Source organism: Takifugu rubripes, chromosome 10 (genome assembly GCF_901000725.2).
Source record: "Takifugu rubripes chromosome 10, fTakRub1.2, whole genome shotgun sequence".
Lineage (NCBI taxonomy): Eukaryota > Metazoa > Chordata > Actinopteri > Tetraodontiformes > Tetraodontidae > Takifugu > Takifugu rubripes.
In genome coordinates this window covers 6,488,928-6,509,398 of record NC_042294.1, presented here as the reverse complement: position 1 = coordinate 6,509,398, position 20,471 = coordinate 6,488,928, and the positions used below count along the sequence as shown (strand labels likewise).

Below are 20,471 nucleotides of genomic sequence, written 5' to 3'. Positions count from 1 at the left end.
TGACCACCTCAAAACACGCCCACATCGGAGCTGCTCTTCAATGAAGGAAAATAAGGAGACGAAAGTGCTGCATTTCCTGCGTTACTTAAAAGCAGACCAGACCTTCCAGTTGCTCGCTGGCTTCCTTGTCTCACGTCATCGTGACATGACATGACAAGACAATCTAGGTCGTTTCGGAGACTTGGCCCTTCCCCAGATGGGTCTTTACCATCACAAAGTCGTTTTTAGGACAAAAAAATGCTGCAACACCTTAATTAATTGTATTTCTCTTATGTTAATTTATTTATGGGCTGAAGCAGATTGAGTTATTAGAGTACAGCCATGTGTAGGGATCGCGCAATTTGCCCTTACATTTCACTCCCCCAAACACCGAATCAAGGTCAGAGAAGGGACGAGGACATAAAAGGACACCGTCATATTTAATAGAAAAACATATTTAAGGCCCAAAAATTAAAAACCCTGTGAAGGTCGTGTCATCATCTTCATCAGCATACAGGCCATTAAAGAGCTCTCCCCCGGTCACCTGCAGCCACACCTTGTCCCCGACTTCCAGGTGCAGTACAGCGCCCCCTGTTGCCTGGTCCTCGCTGCTCTGGTAGCTATCAGTGGTGTGGATGAGCTTCTCACCGTTCTTCGTCAGCGCAACTTTCACGTTTCTTGAGAAGACGGTGATGTGGTAGGTAAAGAAGTAGGCTCCTGCTACAGAACAGGTAAATCTTCCCGTTTGTGGATCGTAGTGATTCTGCTGATTGTATATGATCTTGTCAAAGCGGATGGGCCCATTTGCGGCTGGGAGTTTAGATTGTGCTGTAAGTCCCACTGTGAAGGCGCTTTTGGAAACTACAGATGCATCTCCTTTCTCACCCTTCTCACCTTTAACTCCCTCATCCCCCTTCTCTCCACGATAGCCGATATTACCTTTGTGGCCTGGAACACCAATTTCTCCCTTGGGACCTGCTCTACCAGGGGGTCCAGGAGGTCCTGGAATTCCTCTGTCACCTCGAAGTCCAGTTTCCCCCTTGAGGCCCACCGGTCCAGGAGGTCCCAATTCACCTTTAGGTCCTTGAAGTCCAGGTAGCCCGATTTCTCCCTCGTTTCCTTTTAGACCCATAGGTCCTTGGATTCCTTGGGGTCCCATTTTCCCGGGATGCCCAAGTTCTCCATTTTCTCCTCGTTTTCCTTTGAGACCAGCTGGTCCCACTGTACCTATAAATGGTATAGGTGTTAGTACTCACAACATTATTTACATTTGAACATATGACTATATAGATGTGTGGTACATTTTGGTTTATAGTTTTACTTGAAGATACATACCTAATTCCCCTTTGTCTCCTTTTTGGCCATTGAGTCCCGGTGGTCCAATAGGGCCAAACTCACCTTAATGAATATTTTAATATTTAATATATTTATTATTATTACACATGGACATCTTCCTAACTCACCTTGATCTCCTTTGCCCCCCTTAGGTCCATCTCGGCCGTCTCGGCCAGGTGCACCATTGTGTCCAGGGTCCCCTGGTATTCCAGGGTATCCACAGACACAGCTTTTGTTTGGGATTTCCTCCTGTGCAGCAGACCTGACCATCAGAAGGCTCAAGAAAATGCCCATCAACTTCAGCTGCATGGCGCCAGATAAAAAAGAAATTCCAGATAGAATCCTTTAGAGTAAGATAAGTTTTGACCTTTCACCAGCACTGAAGAAATGTAAACATGCAGCAATGGAAACTGTCCCAAAAAGACACAAGCAAGAAGAGACCAGACAAACAAAGACACAAACTGAACAAGAACTTTGGACAAGAGTGTCTTCAAAGACATTTCATTGGTCTGAGGGTGTTTTCAGTTTACTTATTGAGCCCGTCAGTTACACATCACCTATTCCCCTTAAGATGCTTCTCTACTCTGGAAATGGCTAATAATAGCTATGCATGCAGAAAGCATGTGAAGGCCAGTAAAAGACCACATGATTGAGCTGCCCGTGGCTTATCGTGTGGAGCAAACCCCTTCTAGTTTTGATGACAGAATATCTAGTATGACCATAAGAATTGGGCATTAGAAATTGATACACTGCACAGATGTCAGCTCTGTTTATGAACTGGATGCTAATGGCTGAAATGTTCATTCATGCATGCATTGCACGCCCACTCTTTAAAAATGCCATCAGTTGGAAACAACTGACCCCATAAACCGGATGCTTGACATAAAATGTGCCCTTTCCTACACCGAAACCCGACCCCACCTATTGAGAATGCTTTTGACTGAAGTTAGTGCTTATCTTAAAGATAGGCTTATCTATAAGGAGGGCTTATTTCAGCATTTAACATATTGAGAGTTGATGTTGACCATTTGGTTAATAAAAGCTAGAGGAAAGTATTCAAGTAAAAAATAAGACACCCATTTTCACTTCCCATTATATTATATACACTTTAAACTGAAATTACAGTTTTATCAACTTTGTACACAATGTTGTCAGGTGGCATTTGCATTATCTGGTAGCTTCCAGCCAAAGTCACCCAGACTATTAATGACTTGAATGAAGACGAGAGGATCCATTAACCTGATCTGTTTCCCATTTATTCAATTGTGTTCCAAGAGGGGGGTTTACAAGGGAGGGGCTGAAACAGCATTAAACTGAGATAAGGGGGAGAAAAACACCCACACAGCAGCACAGACCCCTTACCTTGAAGCTATCAATACGCCCAGCTCATGTTTTACACAGACTGACACAAAGGCGTGATCACACACTTTATTCTATATCTCCTATATAAACGTATTTAAGAAAATATAAACATGACGGCACGTGACAGTTTATTATCTTCACTGGGCACCAGAAATAGAATCTACTGCAACACACAACTAACAGGGGTTTGGCTCAGAAAGAATAAAATTGTTTTGGTATTCTATGTATCAGGAACAATTCTGTGTTGTCCCAGAACCAGGCACAACGTGAGGTTCATCTGGTCAAAGAGGACGTTGCTACAAGCCTTCAGAGAGGGCAGCATAGGCATCATTTATGAGCTTTGAGGCTGAGGAAGTGGGCAGAACGTTCACACATGCATGTAAAAAAAATATGGTGTAGGATGGAACACTGATGGCTTGTGGTGTCGGTTACATAATTAACATCAAAGATAACATACAGCTCAAAGGGGAAGCACTTGCTCAGGATGTGACATCATTTCTTATAGCCAGAACACTGTTTTGGAAAGCAGCATTTTTAGGGAACGTGGGATTAACTACAAGGGTGATGAGCGTTATGGGCTTTAAAGGTATTAGTAGAAAATACAATGAGGAACTAGAGGTGCAGGTGAGCTAGAACCTGGTCTACATAATCTGACGGTGCATCCCGTAGCCCGTCATTCCAGACTGGGACGCCCCGCGGTTGCTGCCCATCTGCAGGCCGATCAAGCTGCGACCTTGGCGGAGCTGTTCCTGGCTGAACTCTCGACGATACCCCTGGGCTTTCCTGAACAACAGACACAAGGTGAGGAAGAGGAAGCTGAAGCATCGCGAACATGCCGTTAAGGCTAATGTACCTATGGAACCATTCGTGGTCGCCCCTGTAATGGCCGTCGTCCTTAGTGACAGCCAGACTCCCCAGAGCCATAAGAGTTCTTTGCACTGTCGCCATGTCCTTTCCTGTAGATATGATAAAAGAATGTTATGGTGATTTAAAAAACAATATTTTTTAAAACAGCATCAATGATTACAGCACTCCGACCTTCCCAGAGGTCAACAGTTTGAAAAATATCAGTGGTTATGACTCCATATGCTTCAGCTGCTCGCAGGAACTGGGAGATCTTCTCCATTTGTTTGAAGGCCATCTGTGTCTCTGGAATCTTCTTGATGGGCTCTTCCCCTTTGGGATACAGGCTGTTGATAAGCCTACAGAGAATCTAGGATGAGACAAACCCCAAACTGAATCAGCGTTGGCTTAATTATACATATATGTAACAGGGATGCAGGGATATTAATACCTGCTCAAATTGTACTGAATTACACAAAAATGATCTTATTGTGCATGTCAAATTAGAAAAATAAATGATCAAAAGAGATGTTATGTAGTCACTGAAAAGATCTTCTTTGTGCAGTGATCCAGAACACATAATTTATGTTCTATTATCCTGAAATGTACATAAATCTGCTTTCTTATTTTAGTCATCTTTACCCCACGGGCTCTTTAAATCTGAGAGCGAGGCCCTGTTTTGTTTAAATAATTTAATATAATTTCTATTCTGAGTACAGGCCAGCCACTCACCGTGCCGTCCATAAGCCACTTTTGGAAGTCGTCTTTCCCCGGTTGCGGGCGCTCCAGATCCCCCCCACACTGCACAAGTATCCAGTCCACCAGACGCTGCTCCAGGTCTGGGTCGTACTTCTGCTCGATCTTCTCCTGTACCTCCCGGCTCAGTCCATAGCTGGGCCCTCTATTCGCCATAACAGCAGTCTGCTATAAAGACAACAAACTGGAGAGATTCCAATATCAATCTGATATCACTGATCCTTTTTCTTGTCTGTTTCAAACGCTCTTTCCCCCTAAAAAGATAAATACTTCATCAAGGTATCATTAAAAACAAGTTATCATGGTGTCATCGTGCATCTTTCCAGCTCAGACTCCACCAAAGTGGAGGATGTTGCAGGGATGGGTGTGGTCCACGGCGGCTGTCCTGAACATTGACAAGCCCTCTTATTACTATGGCAACAATCAAGGGGGTTTCCGGCATTCTTTTTCCGCTGATGCGATGCACGAGACGAGAGTTTCGCGTGGAATGCGACCTATAGGATCCATTAGAACGTGAACCCTATTTTCAAAAAGTTTGCCCTCTTGTGAATGCAGCTGTTCTATTTTTAGTGAAATCACATTAGGCCGCGTCACGCCGCGTGCGCAGCATGCGCTTGCGATGTCGGCCGTTAATTTCCTCCGCAGCGTTTGTTAAATTCCCATCTTTGTTTTCCGACGTAGTTTTACTGAACCACAGCGCCGACCGTGACATCACACACCGCACTCTGCAGCTTCACAAAAAAGGCATTTGGAAGAGGCGCCCACGACGCATGAAACATTTAAAACATGCGATAGAAACTGCTGTTCAAAAATAAAGACCGTGCGTACTTACTAATAGAGGTGATGCTGGTCAAACGTGTCCGTGTCACCGCCTCTCAGTTCCGCTGATGCGCACAGGGCTGAGGATGCTGACCGGATGAAGCATCCATGAAGCGCTGCATAAGCGTGTCGGACCGGCCAGGGTCTGGATGGTCCGGGAGGGGGGAGTCTGTCCGTTTATATTGGCAGCCTCTTCCAGGAGGGGTCTCTGGAGACGACATGACGCTGTGTCCGGAAGACAATCAGTGTATTCAGCTTTAAAGGTGCCATATGAGCCAAGTCAACCTAGTTTTACTTGTAGCTCACAATTATTGACCTGTGTTGGGAATGTTTGTCCTCAGCCGTGGAACCGTTATGCTTTCGTTTACTAGTTTTAATGTCTGAGCCAAATTAATTCAAAAAAATAAATCAGGTTCATCCATAACAGTGTGTTCTGAGCTTATATCTCCACTTGCCTTGCTGGACGCTCCCATAAATCCATGTTCAATTTCAGTTTTGACACAAAAGTGGCCAACTTGTGCAAGTTAAAAGGTCAACGTGGTGATTAAGTTGACTCGAGCCATTTAGGGGATGGATTCCAGCCCATTGAGCACAGCCCATTGAGCACAGCACAGTGTGAACAATTCCACATTAATAAACAGTCCAGTGACTCATTATGCAGCACTCTATACTCGACGGGGAATCTTCCATTAAATACAATTTTTAAAAAGCTTTTCTACTTAAGAACTTAAATAATCTGCGTGAAACGGGCATAACCTCCAAACTTTAAAAATCTTAACTTGAAACTATAACTCACATCTTAATAAAGAAATTATTCTCTTGACGAGAGACTGGCAGCAGTCTATTGTGCAGATGTTTTATTGGACAAAATGGGTGAAAAGTGTTTTAAAAAGGCACAGGAATCTAAGTAAAAAGGTAAGAAAGAACAAACAAGAACAGTAGAGTGAGAGCAGCAACACCGGAGAAAAAGGCCTAACACTCCATACGACAGCTCGGGACACATGCAAACGCAACCTGAAGATATATGGGAACGGGTCCCTTTTGACAGCTTACACTGAAAAAGCCTGTTGAAAGGGGAGGTGACGCACGGGGAGAGCGAAGGGCCAGATTGGGCGGGGCACACGTCGTCGTTTGGTTAATTTCTTGAGTCTCGCTTTCCCGGTGCGCAATTCTTCTCCCCTCTAATGTCTCAAGAACCTTCCTCCACCACTCGCTCAGACCATGGTGGTCAGCTTGTCTATGAGGTCATCAATGGTGTAGACCATCAGCTTGATATCATCCTTATCGGACATGCGGTGCTGGCCGTGTCGCCGGAGGATGATGTCCACGTCGGGGCTGAGGATCCGCTCGGCAACTTGCATGGAGATGTGCCAGGGGACGTCCTCGTCTTTCAGCCCATGAATAAGCCGTACTGGGCAGGTGATTGGGATGGGGCTGTGGAGAACACAGTGATTTTCGGCCTCTCGCAGGAAGTCCATGCTGAACTTGTAATGACCCTCTTCTGCGTTCTTGGAGGGTACTGTCCATTCCCCCTTTGCCTCGAACTCCTTGCGCGTCTGTTCGAACATACACCGTCAACCCGTTTGGGGAATCGATTTAAAAGTTAAAAATCTCACGCATATAGTAAACGTTTGCAATCCTCGTACCTCTAAAGGGAGAGAGTTGAATGATGTGACGATGTGATCTGCCGCTGAGGAAATACCAACAAGTGCTGCAGTCTTCTCTGGTCTTGCAATGGCTGCCAGCAGCATGAGCCAACCACCTATACTGGAACCTACTAGTATCTACAAATAAACATATACCATAAATACATTGTAAATGTAGTTGAATATTCAAGTTAATTTTCCACCTCACCGCAGCGAAAGGTAATAAATGTGACATTACAAATACGGGAACATGGCGCCATCTTGTGGACAAACGGTGGAACATACAAAGAAATTGTAGACTGTTCAACTATTTACTGAGTTTAGATGCAAAAAAAAAATAGACACTTGGTGTGTGAATGGTGTGTCATGCTGAATCAGCATTATTTATACGAGTATGCATACACACACCGTTATAGTATAAAGTACTGTATATGTAAATGTACCAATAAAGTGTTTAGCTCTTTTATACAGAGATTTGATGTACCTGTGGTCCTTCTGCTAACTCATCCAGCACATAGAGGACATCTTTTTTCCAGGTACCAATAGTTCCTTCTGAAAACACCCCCTCTGACGCCCCATGTCCTGTGTAGTCAAACCTGTAAAAATACAGAATTTATTCAATAATACTTTAACCTAAACACATTAGACATTACATCTTGTAAGATGAGTATCACTGTAAGCAGACTCATAAGACTTTATCAGATTTGAAGAGAAGTTTTAACCAAATAAAATGATCGCTCAGTTAAACCCAGTTACATCCTGAATAAACAGATCAAATTATATTTCACTTAGTTTGAACTCTGCTATGGTGTTTAAAAAACTTTCTTCATCCCTGTGAGGCAATTAACCGCTTAGCAGAATGGTTAATTTTTGAGAGACGACATTAAACACGAGCTAATCATTATTTTTTGGGCAAAGAATTTTGTCTTGTCACGTGCTTATTGAACAGAGTCACGGAATCTTTTGTGAAGTGAACATGTGGTGTATATAAATAAAACATTTTCTCCATCTTTTGTTTTCTCTTTCCCTCTGAAGTCTGAAGGTGTGTCGAGGGTTTGAAGGTGTCTCCTTTAGTTCTTTTGTTTGACTTAACCATCCATCTTGGCTGTTAACAGCCTTGGCATCAGAGCTCAAGATGTACGTGCGTCAGAAAACAATACCACTGGAATTTGAGCAAAATAAATGTTGTTACCCGACTTGAAAATATGCAGCTGGTTTACTTTGGGCAGAACAAGCTCTGAGTGATTCATAGCATTGTTTGTGTTGTGGATTAATATGGATTCCTGCCAGTGGTTTGCAGGAATTGCACAATTGTTGCAACTTTAACATCTCAGCTCCCTTTTTTCACACTAGACACTAGAATCTAGTTGCATGTCCCACATCAGGAAGGTATACCGTGTGGAAGGTATAAATATTCTGTGCTATTTTCCGTGATTATTACCTGAGGTATGAGTGTCCCAGTGACTTACAGAACTCCTCCAGGGATTCAGCTTTGTGACCGTTCATGTTGGAGCCCAATCCTGGCAGGAAAACAACACCTGGGCTCTTTCCCTTCAGCCTTCTGTATGCCAGCTTTGGAAGGTCTGGTCGTGAAGCATACTGAACCGTGGACTTGTGCCTCCTGTCACCTAGTTGAGAGGATGCGCGACATAATCAATATCGTGAACACGTGTTGCCAAATGTGCGTAACCCCAACAGCGCGACGGTCCATTTTAAAGACTTCCCATGACACAAACTATAAAACTCACAATCAATTCACAACCCAAATCAAAGATTGTCTACTTGTTTGTCAGTGTGATCAACTGGTTTTAACTGCATCAGTTAATATTACGCATGCTACACAGAAAGGCAATAACAAACGCAACACCGTTCATAATTTGGAAGACGACGGAATGTGGCTGCGCCACACCCCCTCCCGTGGTCGTAAACAGCCAAGTACGAAAACTACGCCCGATGACAAGTTTGTATTTTAGGCAAAGACTCGAACAAACCCTCCAAACGCTTTGGAATTGAGGCTGAAAGTCCCCCATTACTTAAGATCTGCGAAAGTCCTCTGCGGCAGGATCTCGCCGCGACGGCTGCCATACTGGTTGTGACCTAACACGCAAATATCGCGAGAGTTGCATAAACGCTTCCCAAAGGACCCCTCGTTATAACTTCAAATAATCACTCAGACGTTATTCAAACGCCAAAAGGAAAATAAATCACGTGTCATTGCAGCATATGTATTTGTGCAGCTACTCCAAAGGTTTATTTATACATATAGGATGGCAAATGTGACCAGAATGAAAGAAAACCACTTCAATTTGGCAACGTTTGCATGCCCCCCCCCCCCCCCCCCTCTCCTAATTATTCATCAGGACAGCCAAGGAATGGGAATGTACAATTTGATGCAAATTAGCTGAAACGTGTGTGTTTTGCAGCTGTCATGTTTCGTGTCAGTGTGTAACATGACTCGGAGCGTCACAGGCGGAAGGTCACGGAGCAGCAGAACGGAACGGAAGCGGGAGTAAAAGCCTATCCGCCATTGTGGAATATGGTAGTGGAGATTCCAGTAAGTATCTAGCCAGTTTCAGATTAAACTGAACGGCTAAACACGGTCCGTGGCAGCAGCGGACACGTTTGTGGACGCCTTCCCTGCAGACCCAAAGTCTCGATTGTTGCAGCCGAGCAGAACCGGATCGTGGCGAGGGTCTGAACCACAGCAGGAAAACACCGCCTTGTTCCTGTTCCAGTGATTGGACACCCCCCGTGAGACGATCCAGGAACGCGCCGAAGTGCAGAGCCAGGCAGTGGGGTGGGGGGGAAAGCCGCGGACAGTCTCGCAAACAGCGATCGGTTCCTGGAGGATGTCTGCGACCACCGTCGATCAGGTTTGTGCTGACAGCGAAAACCTTCCCCGCTGTTGCGGCGGAACGAAACTTTTATAGGCGGCTGGCGGCGGCTCGGCTCGCCGGATCAAACAGGCTGAAAAGTACCCGAGAGATGATAGCTGTTAGCCGAATTTGTAGGCCGATTCGGTTGCCAAACAACTCCAGATGGAGCCGGTTGCCGATGCGGCGGTGTTTACTGGATGTCGGAACGTTTGACACCCGGTCCATAACGCGAAGCAACCTGTAAATGTTACCATCCGGGCTAATGCTTTTAGCTTAAAGTTACTGGGGTCGGCTGCTTTATCTATGTAGCATTAGCTCTGATGATACAACCTTGTGTGTGTGTGTGTTTCTCCTGTCGTGATTTGGCAGCATTCTCACCTCTTTCTTCCTTGTTGCCCATTATTTCAGAGACCTAAAGGACAAGGAAATAAAGGTGAGGTTTGAAACTGTTCCTGGGTAATGTTGCACAAACCAGTGTATTCCAGTCTGTCATTAGCAGCAGAATAGCGCCCAGGAGTGAAGTGAAACTGTGATAAGTGTTTGTTGTTATACATATTTCTATTTTTTTTTTTTTTTTAAATATTGATGTGATGGTTTAATGTCGCCTTTTTCCAACCCCAGTACAGAACGGATCGATGCATCAAAAGGATGGTGTGAATGATGATGATTTTGAGCCTTATATAAGCGGCCAGACAAATCAGGTAATTTCAGGAAATAATACAGTTTTAGGCCATTATGCAATTTTTACTATGCCCAATCAAAGATGTTGACCTTATCTCCACTTACGGTTATGTATTTCTGTTGTGCAAATCGTAAATGTGTCACATGTTGAGAATGTGTCATCAATGTTCTCAGTATCTCTGTTTCATCTGTCATGCAGAATAACAGCTACCCTCCAATGTCTGACCCCTACATGCCTAGTTATTATGCTCCATCCATTGGTTTCCCTTACTCTTTGGGAGAAGCTGCTTGGTCAACAGCAGGAGATCCTCCTATGCCCTACCTAACTACCTATGGACAGATGAGCAATGGTGAACCACATTTCATCCCTGATGGCCTGTTCAGCCAGCCTGGCGCACTGGGGAATACCCCTCCCTTTCTGGGCCAACATGGCTTTAACTTCTTCCCTGGCAATGCAGACTTTTCCACCTGGGGTACCAGCGTCTCTCAGGGTCAGTCCACGCAGAGCTCGGTGTACAGCAACAGCTACGGGTACGCCCCCAGCTCACTGGGTCGAGCCATTGCAGACGGACAGGCGGGGTTCGGAAGTGACACCCAGCTGAGTAAAGTCCCAGTGCTAAACAGCATCGAACAGGGTATGACGGGGTTAAAACTGGGTACAGAGATGGTGTCTGCTGTCACCAAAACTGTGGGGTCACCCATTGGAGGCACTGCAGGTATGAGCAGCTTGGCAACCAACAGCCTCCCCCCTTCGGTCAGCTCATCAACACCTAAACCCGCCTCATGGGCAGCCATTGCTAAGAAGCCAGCCAAACTGCAACCCAAGGTCAAACCCAAAGCCAACATGGGGATGGTGGGGGGTGCCACAATCCCCCCACCGCCTATAAAGCACAATTTCAACATTGGTACCTGGGATGATAAGGGCTCTCTGAACAAACCTCCGTTAGCTCAGACGATGCTGCCCCCGCAGCCTCTGGTGCAGCAGCCTCTACTTGCGCAACATCAGCCCCTCCTGCAGAACCCCCTGCCCCATCAGCCTCAACACCAACACCAACACCAACACCAACCCCAGCCCTTCCAGCTCCAGTCACTCCAGTCCTCGCAGCACCACCACCCTCTGCCCCCCGGTCCTCCTCACCTTCAACTCTCCTCCCAGCCCGGCCCGCCACTTCATCATCAGCATCCCCAGCAGCCCGGCCCGCCCCCTAACCGCTGGGTGGCTCCCAGAAACCGAGGCGAGGGGTTCTGCCTCGGCGGAGGGGTCCCGCTCAGTGCCTCTCTTTGTTCCGGAGAACTGCATCCCATGCTGGAGAAGCTGCAGGCGCTCAACAACTACAACCCCAAAGACTTTGATTGGAGCTTGAAAAATGGCCGCATTTTCATCATCAAGAGCTACTCAGAAGACGACATCCACCGCTCCATCAAGTACTCAATCTGGTGCAGCACAGAGCACGGCAACAAGCGCTTGGATGGTGCCTACCGCTCCCTGGGCAACAAGGGGCCCCTGTACCTGTTGTTCAGCGTCAACGGCAGCGGGCACTTCTGCGGCGTGGCAGAGATGCGCTCGCCGGTGGACTACAACGCCTATGCTGGCGTCTGGTCTCAGGACAAGTGGAAGGGCAAGTTTGAGGTGAAGTGGATTTTCATCAAAGACGTGCCCAACAACCAGCTGCGGCACATCCGGCTGGAGAACAATGACAACAAGCCAGTGACGAACTCCAGGGACACTCAGGAAGTGCCTCTGGAGAAGGCCAAACAAGTGCTCAAAATTATCGCCACCTACAAGCATACGACCTCAATCTTTGACGACTTTGCACATTATGAGAAACGCCAGGAAGAGGAGGAGATTCTGAGGAAGGTGAGGTAAACACACATTGATTGGATTCGTTGCTCAGTGTATAAATGGTAAATGTGAGAGACTCCAGTTGAGGCTGACTCCTGACTGAGTCATGTCTCCAGGCTGCAGCTGGATTATTATCGGTCCATCTTGTTCCACCTGCTCCTGGAGCTGTGTCACCCCCGAGCTGAACGAATAGTCTGGTTTAAGGTCATTCCCCTGGGGGGGCCACCAGATTGACCTGCCACGGTTACTCAGTAGCTGGCAGAGGAAAATCTGACTCTCCATCAGCCATTTTATGCTGCTGATAACTCATGCGCTGTGCCCAAGTGGAGGCAGACGAGCTGTGGTTTTCCTGAAATAGCCTGCATTCTTGGCATTCATCCCCTCAGACAAAGGCAAATGTAGGCTCAGATCTGTCTTTGAACAGAGGTGCTTTCTGCTCACCAGCTCACCACAGGCTCCTCATGCTTTATTAGTCTCTAACAACATAAGCCCCTGCCCCTCCGTCTGCAGACTGGCTGCTGCACGCCTCAGGGAAGGCATGGAGTGCCTCCTATTTTCTAAAAGACTCACCAAAAAAAGTTCCTGAATCTTGAAAATGCACACTTGTGATCCCGAACGTTAATCTGGGAGTGAATAACGTGTCATCAGGCCTTGAATGCTGCTGCATCTGCCGTGATGAACCAGTTCAGCGTTATGCTAATCTAATGGCATTCAAACCCCCATGAGCTACTTCTTCCCTTTTTTTTTTGCCCTCTTGGGTGCTGCTGGTGCCTCAGCTGTGCTGTATTAGCGCCTCGCTGCCGACCTTGTTAATATTCTCTGGGTTACCTTCTCATAAATATTTCAGGCTGGTGTTTTCAGGCTTCTGAAAACAACCTGTCAGGAGAATGCCTATTTTCATCTGGCGTCGTGGAGATGTTGCTCACCACCAACCCTAATGAGACCCTGCCCACCTTTGCCTCCGTGACCTTTTAGAGGTGTCTAACCTGCATTTAAACCTTATATTATGTTGCAGGTTTGTTTGTGTTATCATGGCTAATTCTCATTGCCTTTAATTAAATACTAAACACCATTTTAATATGATGCCATCCGCTTGCAGCAGCTAAGAGGGAGTTTTCACCAGAAGTGTTTTATTTATTTAGATTATGCAAATACAAAATTAAGGGTTCAGGCAATTATTTAAAATATAATGGGGCCCTGTAATCATTTGTACAGTTTTATGAGTGCAATATACATGTAAAAATGGTGCCCAAACCTGCCGTTTCCTCTGTCACCAGTGTGCAGGTGGCACTTTGCAGTATTTGTTAATAGTGTGTTATCACATTTTTAAAAATGAATTTTATCTCAATTATTTTAAACGAATTGAGTGCATTTGGCATGGCTGCTGATTGGCAAACATAAAATAGATTAAAGTTTGATGACATGGGAGTTATTTTCACTGAATGGTGATTGTGCAGTGGGGACCCATTACCAGCATGTTTTAAAATAATCCATGACACAACTCTATCTTAAGTCTGAGATTTGTTTTGATGGCTCATTCTCTGTAGCCTTTTTATCATCTTGTACTCCCAGAGGACTGACTGGTCAGTTAGTGGCTCTGTGTCTGTTATCCCTGTCCTGAACTAATCCAGAGTGCCGTATGTCTTACCATGGCGGGAAGAAATGACTTTGTCCGACTGAAAGTCCCAGTACCCCCGCAGATCCCCCTGTAGTGCACACTCCACGTTATTAAAATCTGCGTAATGACTAGCGTGAGTGTTGGCAAACAGACATTTCTCACTTGTTTCTGCATTTCTCGTATGCCTCAGTTCTCTCTCGTTAACACCAAATAGAACCTCGGTGTATTGTTTTCGTCTAGTTGCTCAGCTGTAATAACTGCAAACCTGCCAGGAAACAACTATACGCTTCCTATTTTAAAGGGTTTTGGAGGCCATTTGCAGAGTAAAGACTGCCCTCACAATAGAGCCATTGTTAGTCCAGCAGTAAATGAGACGGGACTAGAAGTTATCCTGAAGAAGCCATTTATCTTAACATAACAGCAGCAGAATCACAAGAGGAAATATCACCCCCATAATCGAGTCCATAATTACAACGGTCTTTGAACGCATCTGTATGTGATGATGAGGCAGGAGATGTTCTATAACTTTGAATTTGCTTACCTTTTGCAGCTCTAATGATGCATTTATAACTCTGGTGCTTGCTCCTTTCTCTGATGTCATCCACTGATCACCTCTCCTCTGTTGTTTTCTCTCTCTCTCTCGCCAGGAGCGCAATAGAAATAAACAGTAACCTTCAAGCAAGCTCTCTGCTAGAACTGCAACACTAATGATGTAGGACCTTAAATAATAAAAGAAATTGCCTAACTGCAGTGAGGAAAGGCTCTCGCAGTCTCTTCCGCCGAAGATGACGATGTGTCTGAACACTTGAACATGAAAGTAGATGGACTCATCATGTATCTGTTGACTGGTGCATCAAACCTATGTGTTCCTGTCTCAAAAAAAGCTCATAACCCACTTCAACAGCTGTCTCTAAAGCACTTTCAGACCCGCTGAACAGCCTCTACCAGTACCCTTAACTCTTTAACTTGTGTTTTCCTTTTGTGTTTTTTGTTTGCGAGCAACTAACTGACTAACCTAAGTAGTCAGAAGATTTCACCAAGTTTTATTTGTTCTTTTTTTTGTAATGCTGCAACTGAGGTTAAAATTGAGATTAGAAGGTTATACTTGAATCTGTATTTAGCCGTTTGATCCTCCTCAGGCAGAGGTTTGGATAATTGACAGGTGAGGTGTAATAATTGGGAAAACAGCCACAATCATGCCAATCAAGCATTGTCTACTCCTATCTGTTCTCCTTCTTTCTGTGTACCAAATGATGATAATTATGCAGAAAGCTGGCCATCACTGTGCAGCCAGTGCGCATCTTTTCTTTTTTTTTTTCATTTGATTGTGTCATCCTGAAGTGCATTTGTCTGAGGAGAAACCTGCTGCTGTGGGAGAACTAGCAGCAGGCTCCTGGGCGCCCGTCTTAGCTCCGAGGGCGACGTATTCCAACGTACCTCAGGCTCAATCAGACTGTCTTTAACAAATCTGGGGAGAACCTGCTCCGGATTTGACCCGGGTTCCCGCAAAACTGCGAGAGCGTGGCAGTTTTCTCCTCAAGGTAACTCACTAGCTAAATAAAAATGACCCATGTTTAGCGCAAAAAACCTTGCCTTGGTGTTTTTACTCCTGAACCACAATATTGCACTGCACATCCCCAACTTCTCAGCATTACCCAACGGCTTCTATTCTTGCCACTCATTTTTTAAATCCTCAAAAGTAAAATGCAAGTTAAAGTAGGTTTTGTAAATTAAATGTGTTTAAAAAGCAAAAGCACTTGTGAAGTGTTCCCTTAATACACATCTAAAAAACAGGGAAAGGAACCTGTTCTTTCCCTCAGCACTAGTCTGCTCTAAACAAACATGAACTTCTGCTGCAGAAAATAACATCAGTAAGGAGATCTGGGACATTATGTAGACAATATCACGTTCATGACGTGTTTAACACTGACTCTCATCGTTTAAAAATAAATGGCAGCCATATTATTGGGTACATTTTCCGATTGTTATTTTTGATATCACTCATTTCAATCAATTCCACACTCTGGCCGCCAGGGTGCAGCATCGCATCATCTTCAGGCGCATTCAGAGAAAAACCTCATTCACCCCCTCCCACCTCCCCGTCCTATTTCTCCCATCTCTCTCCAACTCCTCCAGACACAATTACACCAAGCTGAGAATCACTTGTGCCTCGGCAGCGTGTTTGGTGCAATTAATGCCAGGTCGCCAATCTGTGCAGTGAGAGGAGGAGAGGAGAGGGAGACGAGGATGCGAGGCAGGGATCGAGATTTAAAAAAACAAAAAACAGAAAAGAATCCCCCTTTATTTTTCAAGGAGGAAGAAAGAGCTGTAATTATAACAGTGGAGGCTTTGGATTGCAACTTGCCTCCTCTGTGTGTTAATTTGTGCATCCATCAGGTTTTCACAGGCAGCCTTTGTAAGGAACCACGCTCCTTCTGCCTCCGTTTGTCTGAGAACACAACAGACAGGCTAGGCAGGGAGCTCGCTATTTATTCACCTCACAATGCATTCACAATTACTTGTGGGTGATGGTGCTGCGATGTACAAACGCTCAAATAGGCAAATGGCTGATTTAATTAAGCCTCCGATGGGTTGTTGATTTTACCTTCTTCAGTGGACGGATGAAAAGCTGTGTAGGAGCTGCTGGGATTGTACACACTCCTGTAGCTCTTAAGTAATGAGAATTAGACAGGGGATAAAACATGCACCGCAGGCTCATCCTTTCTTTTCTGCCAGGGAGTCGGGGGGTTTATTAACTGTAACATCACCAGCAGTTCATTTTGCTCCCATTCACAGCGGCAGGAGCCGCACCAAGAAAGTGCTAAGTAAACTTTTCTCCCTTTTTTTCCCATTCTCCATCCTTCTGGAATGTGCTGGGAGAAGCACGCTCGGCCTGGCGAACTGAAATGCCTTTGATGCTTCAGTCACACCGAAGACTCATCAACGCGCGGCTCAAGGCAAAGTTGGAGCAGGACTCAGACTTGGAACTTCTTCAGTGTTTGGAAGGATTTCACTCTCCAGGCCAGGGGCGTGTCAGTCAGGAGGTCCTCGCTGATCATTAGCAATTACTGACGCGCAGCTGATCAGAGGGCCTGAAATCATTCTGATATGACTGTCGTAGCACATTTGGCTTCAAAATGCTCTTGAAATGCCAGAAGATGAGAAATACTTGACATAAATGGACGGGAGGGGCGTATTTTCCAGAAGGCCAGCTAAAAGAATCAGCAGATCTTAATGTTTTCACTTGACTGACAGTCTTGTCTTAGTTTGTTCTTGCCCTTTTCCAGCGTGTCTCTGTTGCCATGGTTACGCCATTATTGGCCAAACGTTAGTCTGACCGTTTTGTGTTATGATAACGATCTCCCCTGAGAGGACTTTATCATTCTCCACACAATAAAAGAAAGGATTTTATGATATTTTTTTTGCTTCTTTCATTCTCCTGGTATGACCCTCTAAGGTAGGAGGTTCCACTACGGTACAAGTAACTGGGAGTCTCCGGGGACTCCATGGGCATGTAACGCATTTCCCGAGTTCATCTTCGACTGATTTAAAGGAAAGGAAATAACAAATTCACCGTGATGGTTGGCAATCTGGAGCAGCGTGCCGTGCGGCTGCCTGGTTGTCAGACCAGTAAAATTCTGCTTATAAGCTGCATTCAAAGCAGACGAAAGTACTTTCAAGGCCTGGCGTTATTAATCTCTTTAAATGTCTCCAGGCAACAGTCGGCGCCTGTCAAATGTTGATGTAGATCCTTGAGGAAAAGGAAATAGAAAACTGAACACGGATAATAAGCAACTTAGTGAACTGGTCTGGGTGTAAAGATGTATGTCTGGGACATTTCGACCCTTCCCTTTGTCCTTTAGAGACAAGAGACAGAAAAACTGCAGACATGTGATGCTTCAGAACATTGTGGGTAATGGAAATCATAAAAAAGAGGTTGACTCATGTGGACATGGGGGCAGAGAGATCATACCTCATAACCGGACTTTAATGCTGCAGGGATGACCGGGGGAGACGGGCCGGGTGTGGTCAGCGGCTTATTGAATCGAAAGGCTGGAATTTCGTCCTGTGCCGGCTCGGAGCGTTTGGATGGAGGGAAGGCGTCGCGGGATGGGAAAGGTCTGAAATGTAATGCATTTGAAATGAAATGGTACCGAGCATTGATTGACGTGGTGGGTGGCGGGGCCTGGCGTCCGGCAGTCACCGACACTGGTCAGACGTATACGCATATATATATATATATATATATATGTGTGTGTGTGTGTGAGACTCTACAGGCCTGTGTGAGTGCAGCTCGGCTGTGTAATCTGATGCAGGGTGCTTTCGCTCCTGTGACTTCCTCTTCGAGCCTCCTCTTCGAGCCTGATGGAGATTAAGGGCCATTAAAGGCTCTCTGCTGCATGTGCAGTTTCTATTGATCACATCGACTCAGGCCGCTGCAGCCAGTGATCCGATTACAAGTGTTGTACCCCCGTTCCTTATCCCCTCCGCTCCTCCTCGCTCTTCCTCATCCCCATCTGTTAGCGCGCAGGAGTGCGCGGGGTCGCTACCATATGCCCCCGCTGATGTCAGCACTGGGGCGCCGCTCCGGAGAACCCTCTGAGTATCTGCTGTGTATTTCTGTCTCTGTGGCCTCGCTGCCCTCGTTATCGTACCTATTCATCGCCTCCGTGCTCTTTCCATCTCAGTCATCTCCAAACACAGCGGGGTTACGATGAACCTTATTCCGAGATGAGAGCGATGGGCCAACCGAAGAGATGGAGGATTCCAGACAGCCTGAGAAGTCTCTGCTCAGATCCCCTCCTCACGTCCACACCCCTCCCACCATTACTCCCTTCATCGCCTCCATGGTCAAATAGCCCTGAGGGAGCTTTCTGGAAGACTGCTGTGGTTATTAGCACCGAAGGAGCTTCATAGAAACCTTCCTAATTTCTGCTCCTCCAGTCATCATGCCAGTTTTTGCACAAAAAATGATGTCATAGAGTACAAAATGTGTCTTTAGGCTTTCAGAGTCGCAGTCCCCTGACTGTACCTTATCCTCGAAGAACCCATCTGCTTGTTAGCAACATCAGTCGCCACGGAACTGGATGGGGGCTTTTGTGAGCTAAATCACAGTTTTAAAGACTGACGTGTAGTTTCCCGTTGCACGGTTTCAAGTTCTGACATCACATCCATTGACTCCATTGTCCCAAATGTTTAGCAACAGCCGTTATTGAATTGTCCTCCAAATATATGCTAATGTGGTGCTGGTAAGATGTTCTTTGCTTCAGCTGCGTGTTATCTTGTCGCCATCAGCCTCTTTTAAAAGAAAATCTGTTGACTCATTGTTCCGAACAGTTACACAGGCGCTGTAAAAATAACGATTCTGCTCCTTGTTCACCATTGTTATTCATCTGTGACCACATAGCGTTTACATTCGGTGTACGCGTGTTGCTTACGAACCATTTCAGACAATGTTGCCATAACAACCAGCTGAAGTGGGACTGTTTGTCATGGGAGAAACAGGCACGCAATGCCAACAGCAAGACAAGTCAAGAAGACCTGAGGTGAGTACAGTGACCAAACAAATGTGACTATTTATGCTCATTTTACAAATCTAACATCGATAGCTTTGTAACATCACTGTGTCTGTCCTTCATTTGATGTATATGGATGGATGAACTCCGCCCAGCTGAGGACCCATTTACAATATCATTAGTATTCTAACTCTTCTGGTCATGTTCAAGCTATTCTTTTAGGTCAAAACTCAACACTGCCCCCATGGCTTCTTCTGGTATTGCAGCACCTGCTTTTTAGATAACCTGGAAAAAGTACTTTTGTAAGAGTTTGGACAGACCTGATCTGATCTTGCTAAAAATGATATAAAATAGAGCGCACACAAGCGTACTCCACTGCTGTTGAGAGCAGTTTTGTCTTTCATAAGAAAGTTTTTATCACTTTGAAGGCAGAACTGCAGCTCTGTGCCTGTGTAAAGACAGACAAGCTCTCTAATACCTAGAGGAGAAGTTCGATCCAGTGCTAAATACTGTAATATATGTTGCTAACTCAAAAGTAAAGCAGTTTTAGTGGTGACAGAACTGGGTCTGGCAGCAAAAGTTCTCTGTCCTGGTTCTATCAATCAGCCAGTGACAGATACACAAGAGTCAAAACAACCAGGAAACAATACAAAAAGAATAAGTACATCAACTCACAACAGGGGGGAAGCAGTTACAACCTTCCAACAATATATCTGTGCAACAGATCTGGAGAAGAAATTGATAATTCATTTTTTTTTTTTTATAAAGCTTGCTTTGATTTTGGGTGGAATGCTTGGAGCCGGAGCTGGAACATGAATAAAAAAGACAGTCCATTATATTCAGTAGCAGAAGAGTCATGTAAATAGAGCCACACAGGCAGGTGGGAGGCTTTTAAGCACCCTCACTGCCTGGATGAAAGGTTCACAGTCATGTTGATCCAAAGAGAGGACACAATAGCGCAACAATATGCTGCAGGTTAGACCCCTGAGAGCACAAACCATTTTGGTGGCAACGAAATTAAAGGGAGATTTTCATCTATTTCCAAAAACCTGCCTGTGGAGGAGTCGTCCTCCGTCTTCAAAAAGGACGGAGAGCGCCGCAAGGAAACCTAAGTGTTGTGTCCACATCTGAGCTTTGATATATCGCACAGGCTGGGCAGGGCGCTGACCTTCACCGTTGCTGCAATTACATCACAGG

At 45.5% G+C, this 20,471-nt stretch overlaps 4 protein-coding genes across 9 annotated transcripts; 1 reads left to right on the top strand and 3 right to left on the bottom strand.

The window, feature by feature from the left end:
* Nucleotides 1–403: 403 nt before the first annotated feature.
* On the bottom strand, nucleotides 404–1,770 carry c1qtnf9 (C1q and TNF related 9). Of its 2 annotated transcripts, XM_003967966.3 has the most exons (3): nucleotides 1,443–1,770; nucleotides 1,315–1,377; nucleotides 404–1,206 (listed from the first exon to the last, which is right to left on the bottom strand). In XM_003967966.3, exons 1-3 carry the CDS (start codon nucleotides 1,621–1,623, stop codon nucleotides 437–439), a joined length of 1,014 nt encoding a protein of 337 aa, XP_003968015.3. In that variant the 5' UTR covers nucleotides 1,624–1,770; the 3' UTR covers nucleotides 404–436. The 2 variants fall into 2 exon arrangements, with proteins under 2 accessions (XP_003968015.3, XP_029699061.1); XM_029843201.1 differs by lacking the exon at nucleotides 1,315–1,377.
* Nucleotides 1,771–2,563: 793 nt separating this feature from the next.
* Nucleotides 2,564–5,310, bottom strand: tagln3b (transgelin 3b). 2 transcript variants are annotated; one of them, XM_029843202.1, is made up of 5 exons: nucleotides 5,108–5,310; nucleotides 4,252–4,443; nucleotides 3,715–3,889; nucleotides 3,530–3,632; nucleotides 2,564–3,459 (listed from the first exon to the last, which is right to left on the bottom strand). In XM_029843202.1, the coding sequence occupies exons 2-5, from the start codon at nucleotides 4,429–4,431 to the stop codon at nucleotides 3,318–3,320; spliced, it is 600 nt and encodes a 199-aa protein (XP_029699062.1). In that variant the 5' UTR covers nucleotides 4,432–4,443; nucleotides 5,108–5,310; the 3' UTR covers nucleotides 2,564–3,317. The 2 variants fall into 2 exon arrangements, with proteins under 2 accessions (XP_029699062.1, XP_003967982.1); XM_003967933.3 differs by having other exon boundaries at nucleotides 2,565–3,459; nucleotides 4,252–4,459; nucleotides 5,108–5,306.
* A 619-nt stretch (nucleotides 5,311–5,929) lies between these two features.
* abhd10b (abhydrolase domain containing 10, depalmitoylase b) lies at nucleotides 5,930–8,873 on the bottom strand. Of its 3 annotated transcripts, none has more exons than XM_003967934.3 (5): nucleotides 8,732–8,873; nucleotides 8,182–8,368; nucleotides 7,225–7,336; nucleotides 6,741–6,878; nucleotides 5,930–6,650 (listed from the first exon to the last, which is right to left on the bottom strand). In XM_003967934.3, the coding sequence occupies exons 1-5, from the start codon at nucleotides 8,823–8,825 to the stop codon at nucleotides 6,309–6,311; spliced, it is 873 nt and encodes a 290-aa protein (XP_003967983.1). In that variant the 5' UTR covers nucleotides 8,826–8,873; the 3' UTR covers nucleotides 5,930–6,308. The 3 variants fall into 3 exon arrangements, with proteins under 3 accessions (XP_003967983.1, XP_011606196.1, XP_011606197.1); XM_011607894.2 differs by having other exon boundaries at nucleotides 8,774–8,873; XM_011607895.2 differs by lacking the exon at nucleotides 8,732–8,873 and adding an exon at nucleotides 8,608–8,698.
* A 214-nt stretch (nucleotides 8,874–9,087) lies between these two features.
* ythdf3 (YTH N6-methyladenosine RNA binding protein F3) lies at nucleotides 9,088–15,345 on the top strand. Of its 2 annotated transcripts, XM_011607890.2 has the most exons (6): nucleotides 9,088–9,294; nucleotides 9,407–9,613; nucleotides 10,025–10,049; nucleotides 10,238–10,317; nucleotides 10,497–12,155; nucleotides 14,406–15,345. In XM_011607890.2, the coding sequence occupies exons 2-6, from the start codon at nucleotides 9,590–9,592 to the stop codon at nucleotides 14,427–14,429; spliced, it is 1,812 nt and encodes a 603-aa protein (XP_011606192.1). In that variant the 5' UTR covers nucleotides 9,088–9,294; nucleotides 9,407–9,589; the 3' UTR covers nucleotides 14,430–15,345. The 2 variants fall into 2 exon arrangements, with proteins under 2 accessions (XP_011606192.1, XP_003967984.1); XM_003967935.3 differs by having other exon boundaries at nucleotides 9,088–9,613.
* The last annotated feature ends 5,126 nt before the right edge of the window (nucleotides 15,346–20,471 follow it).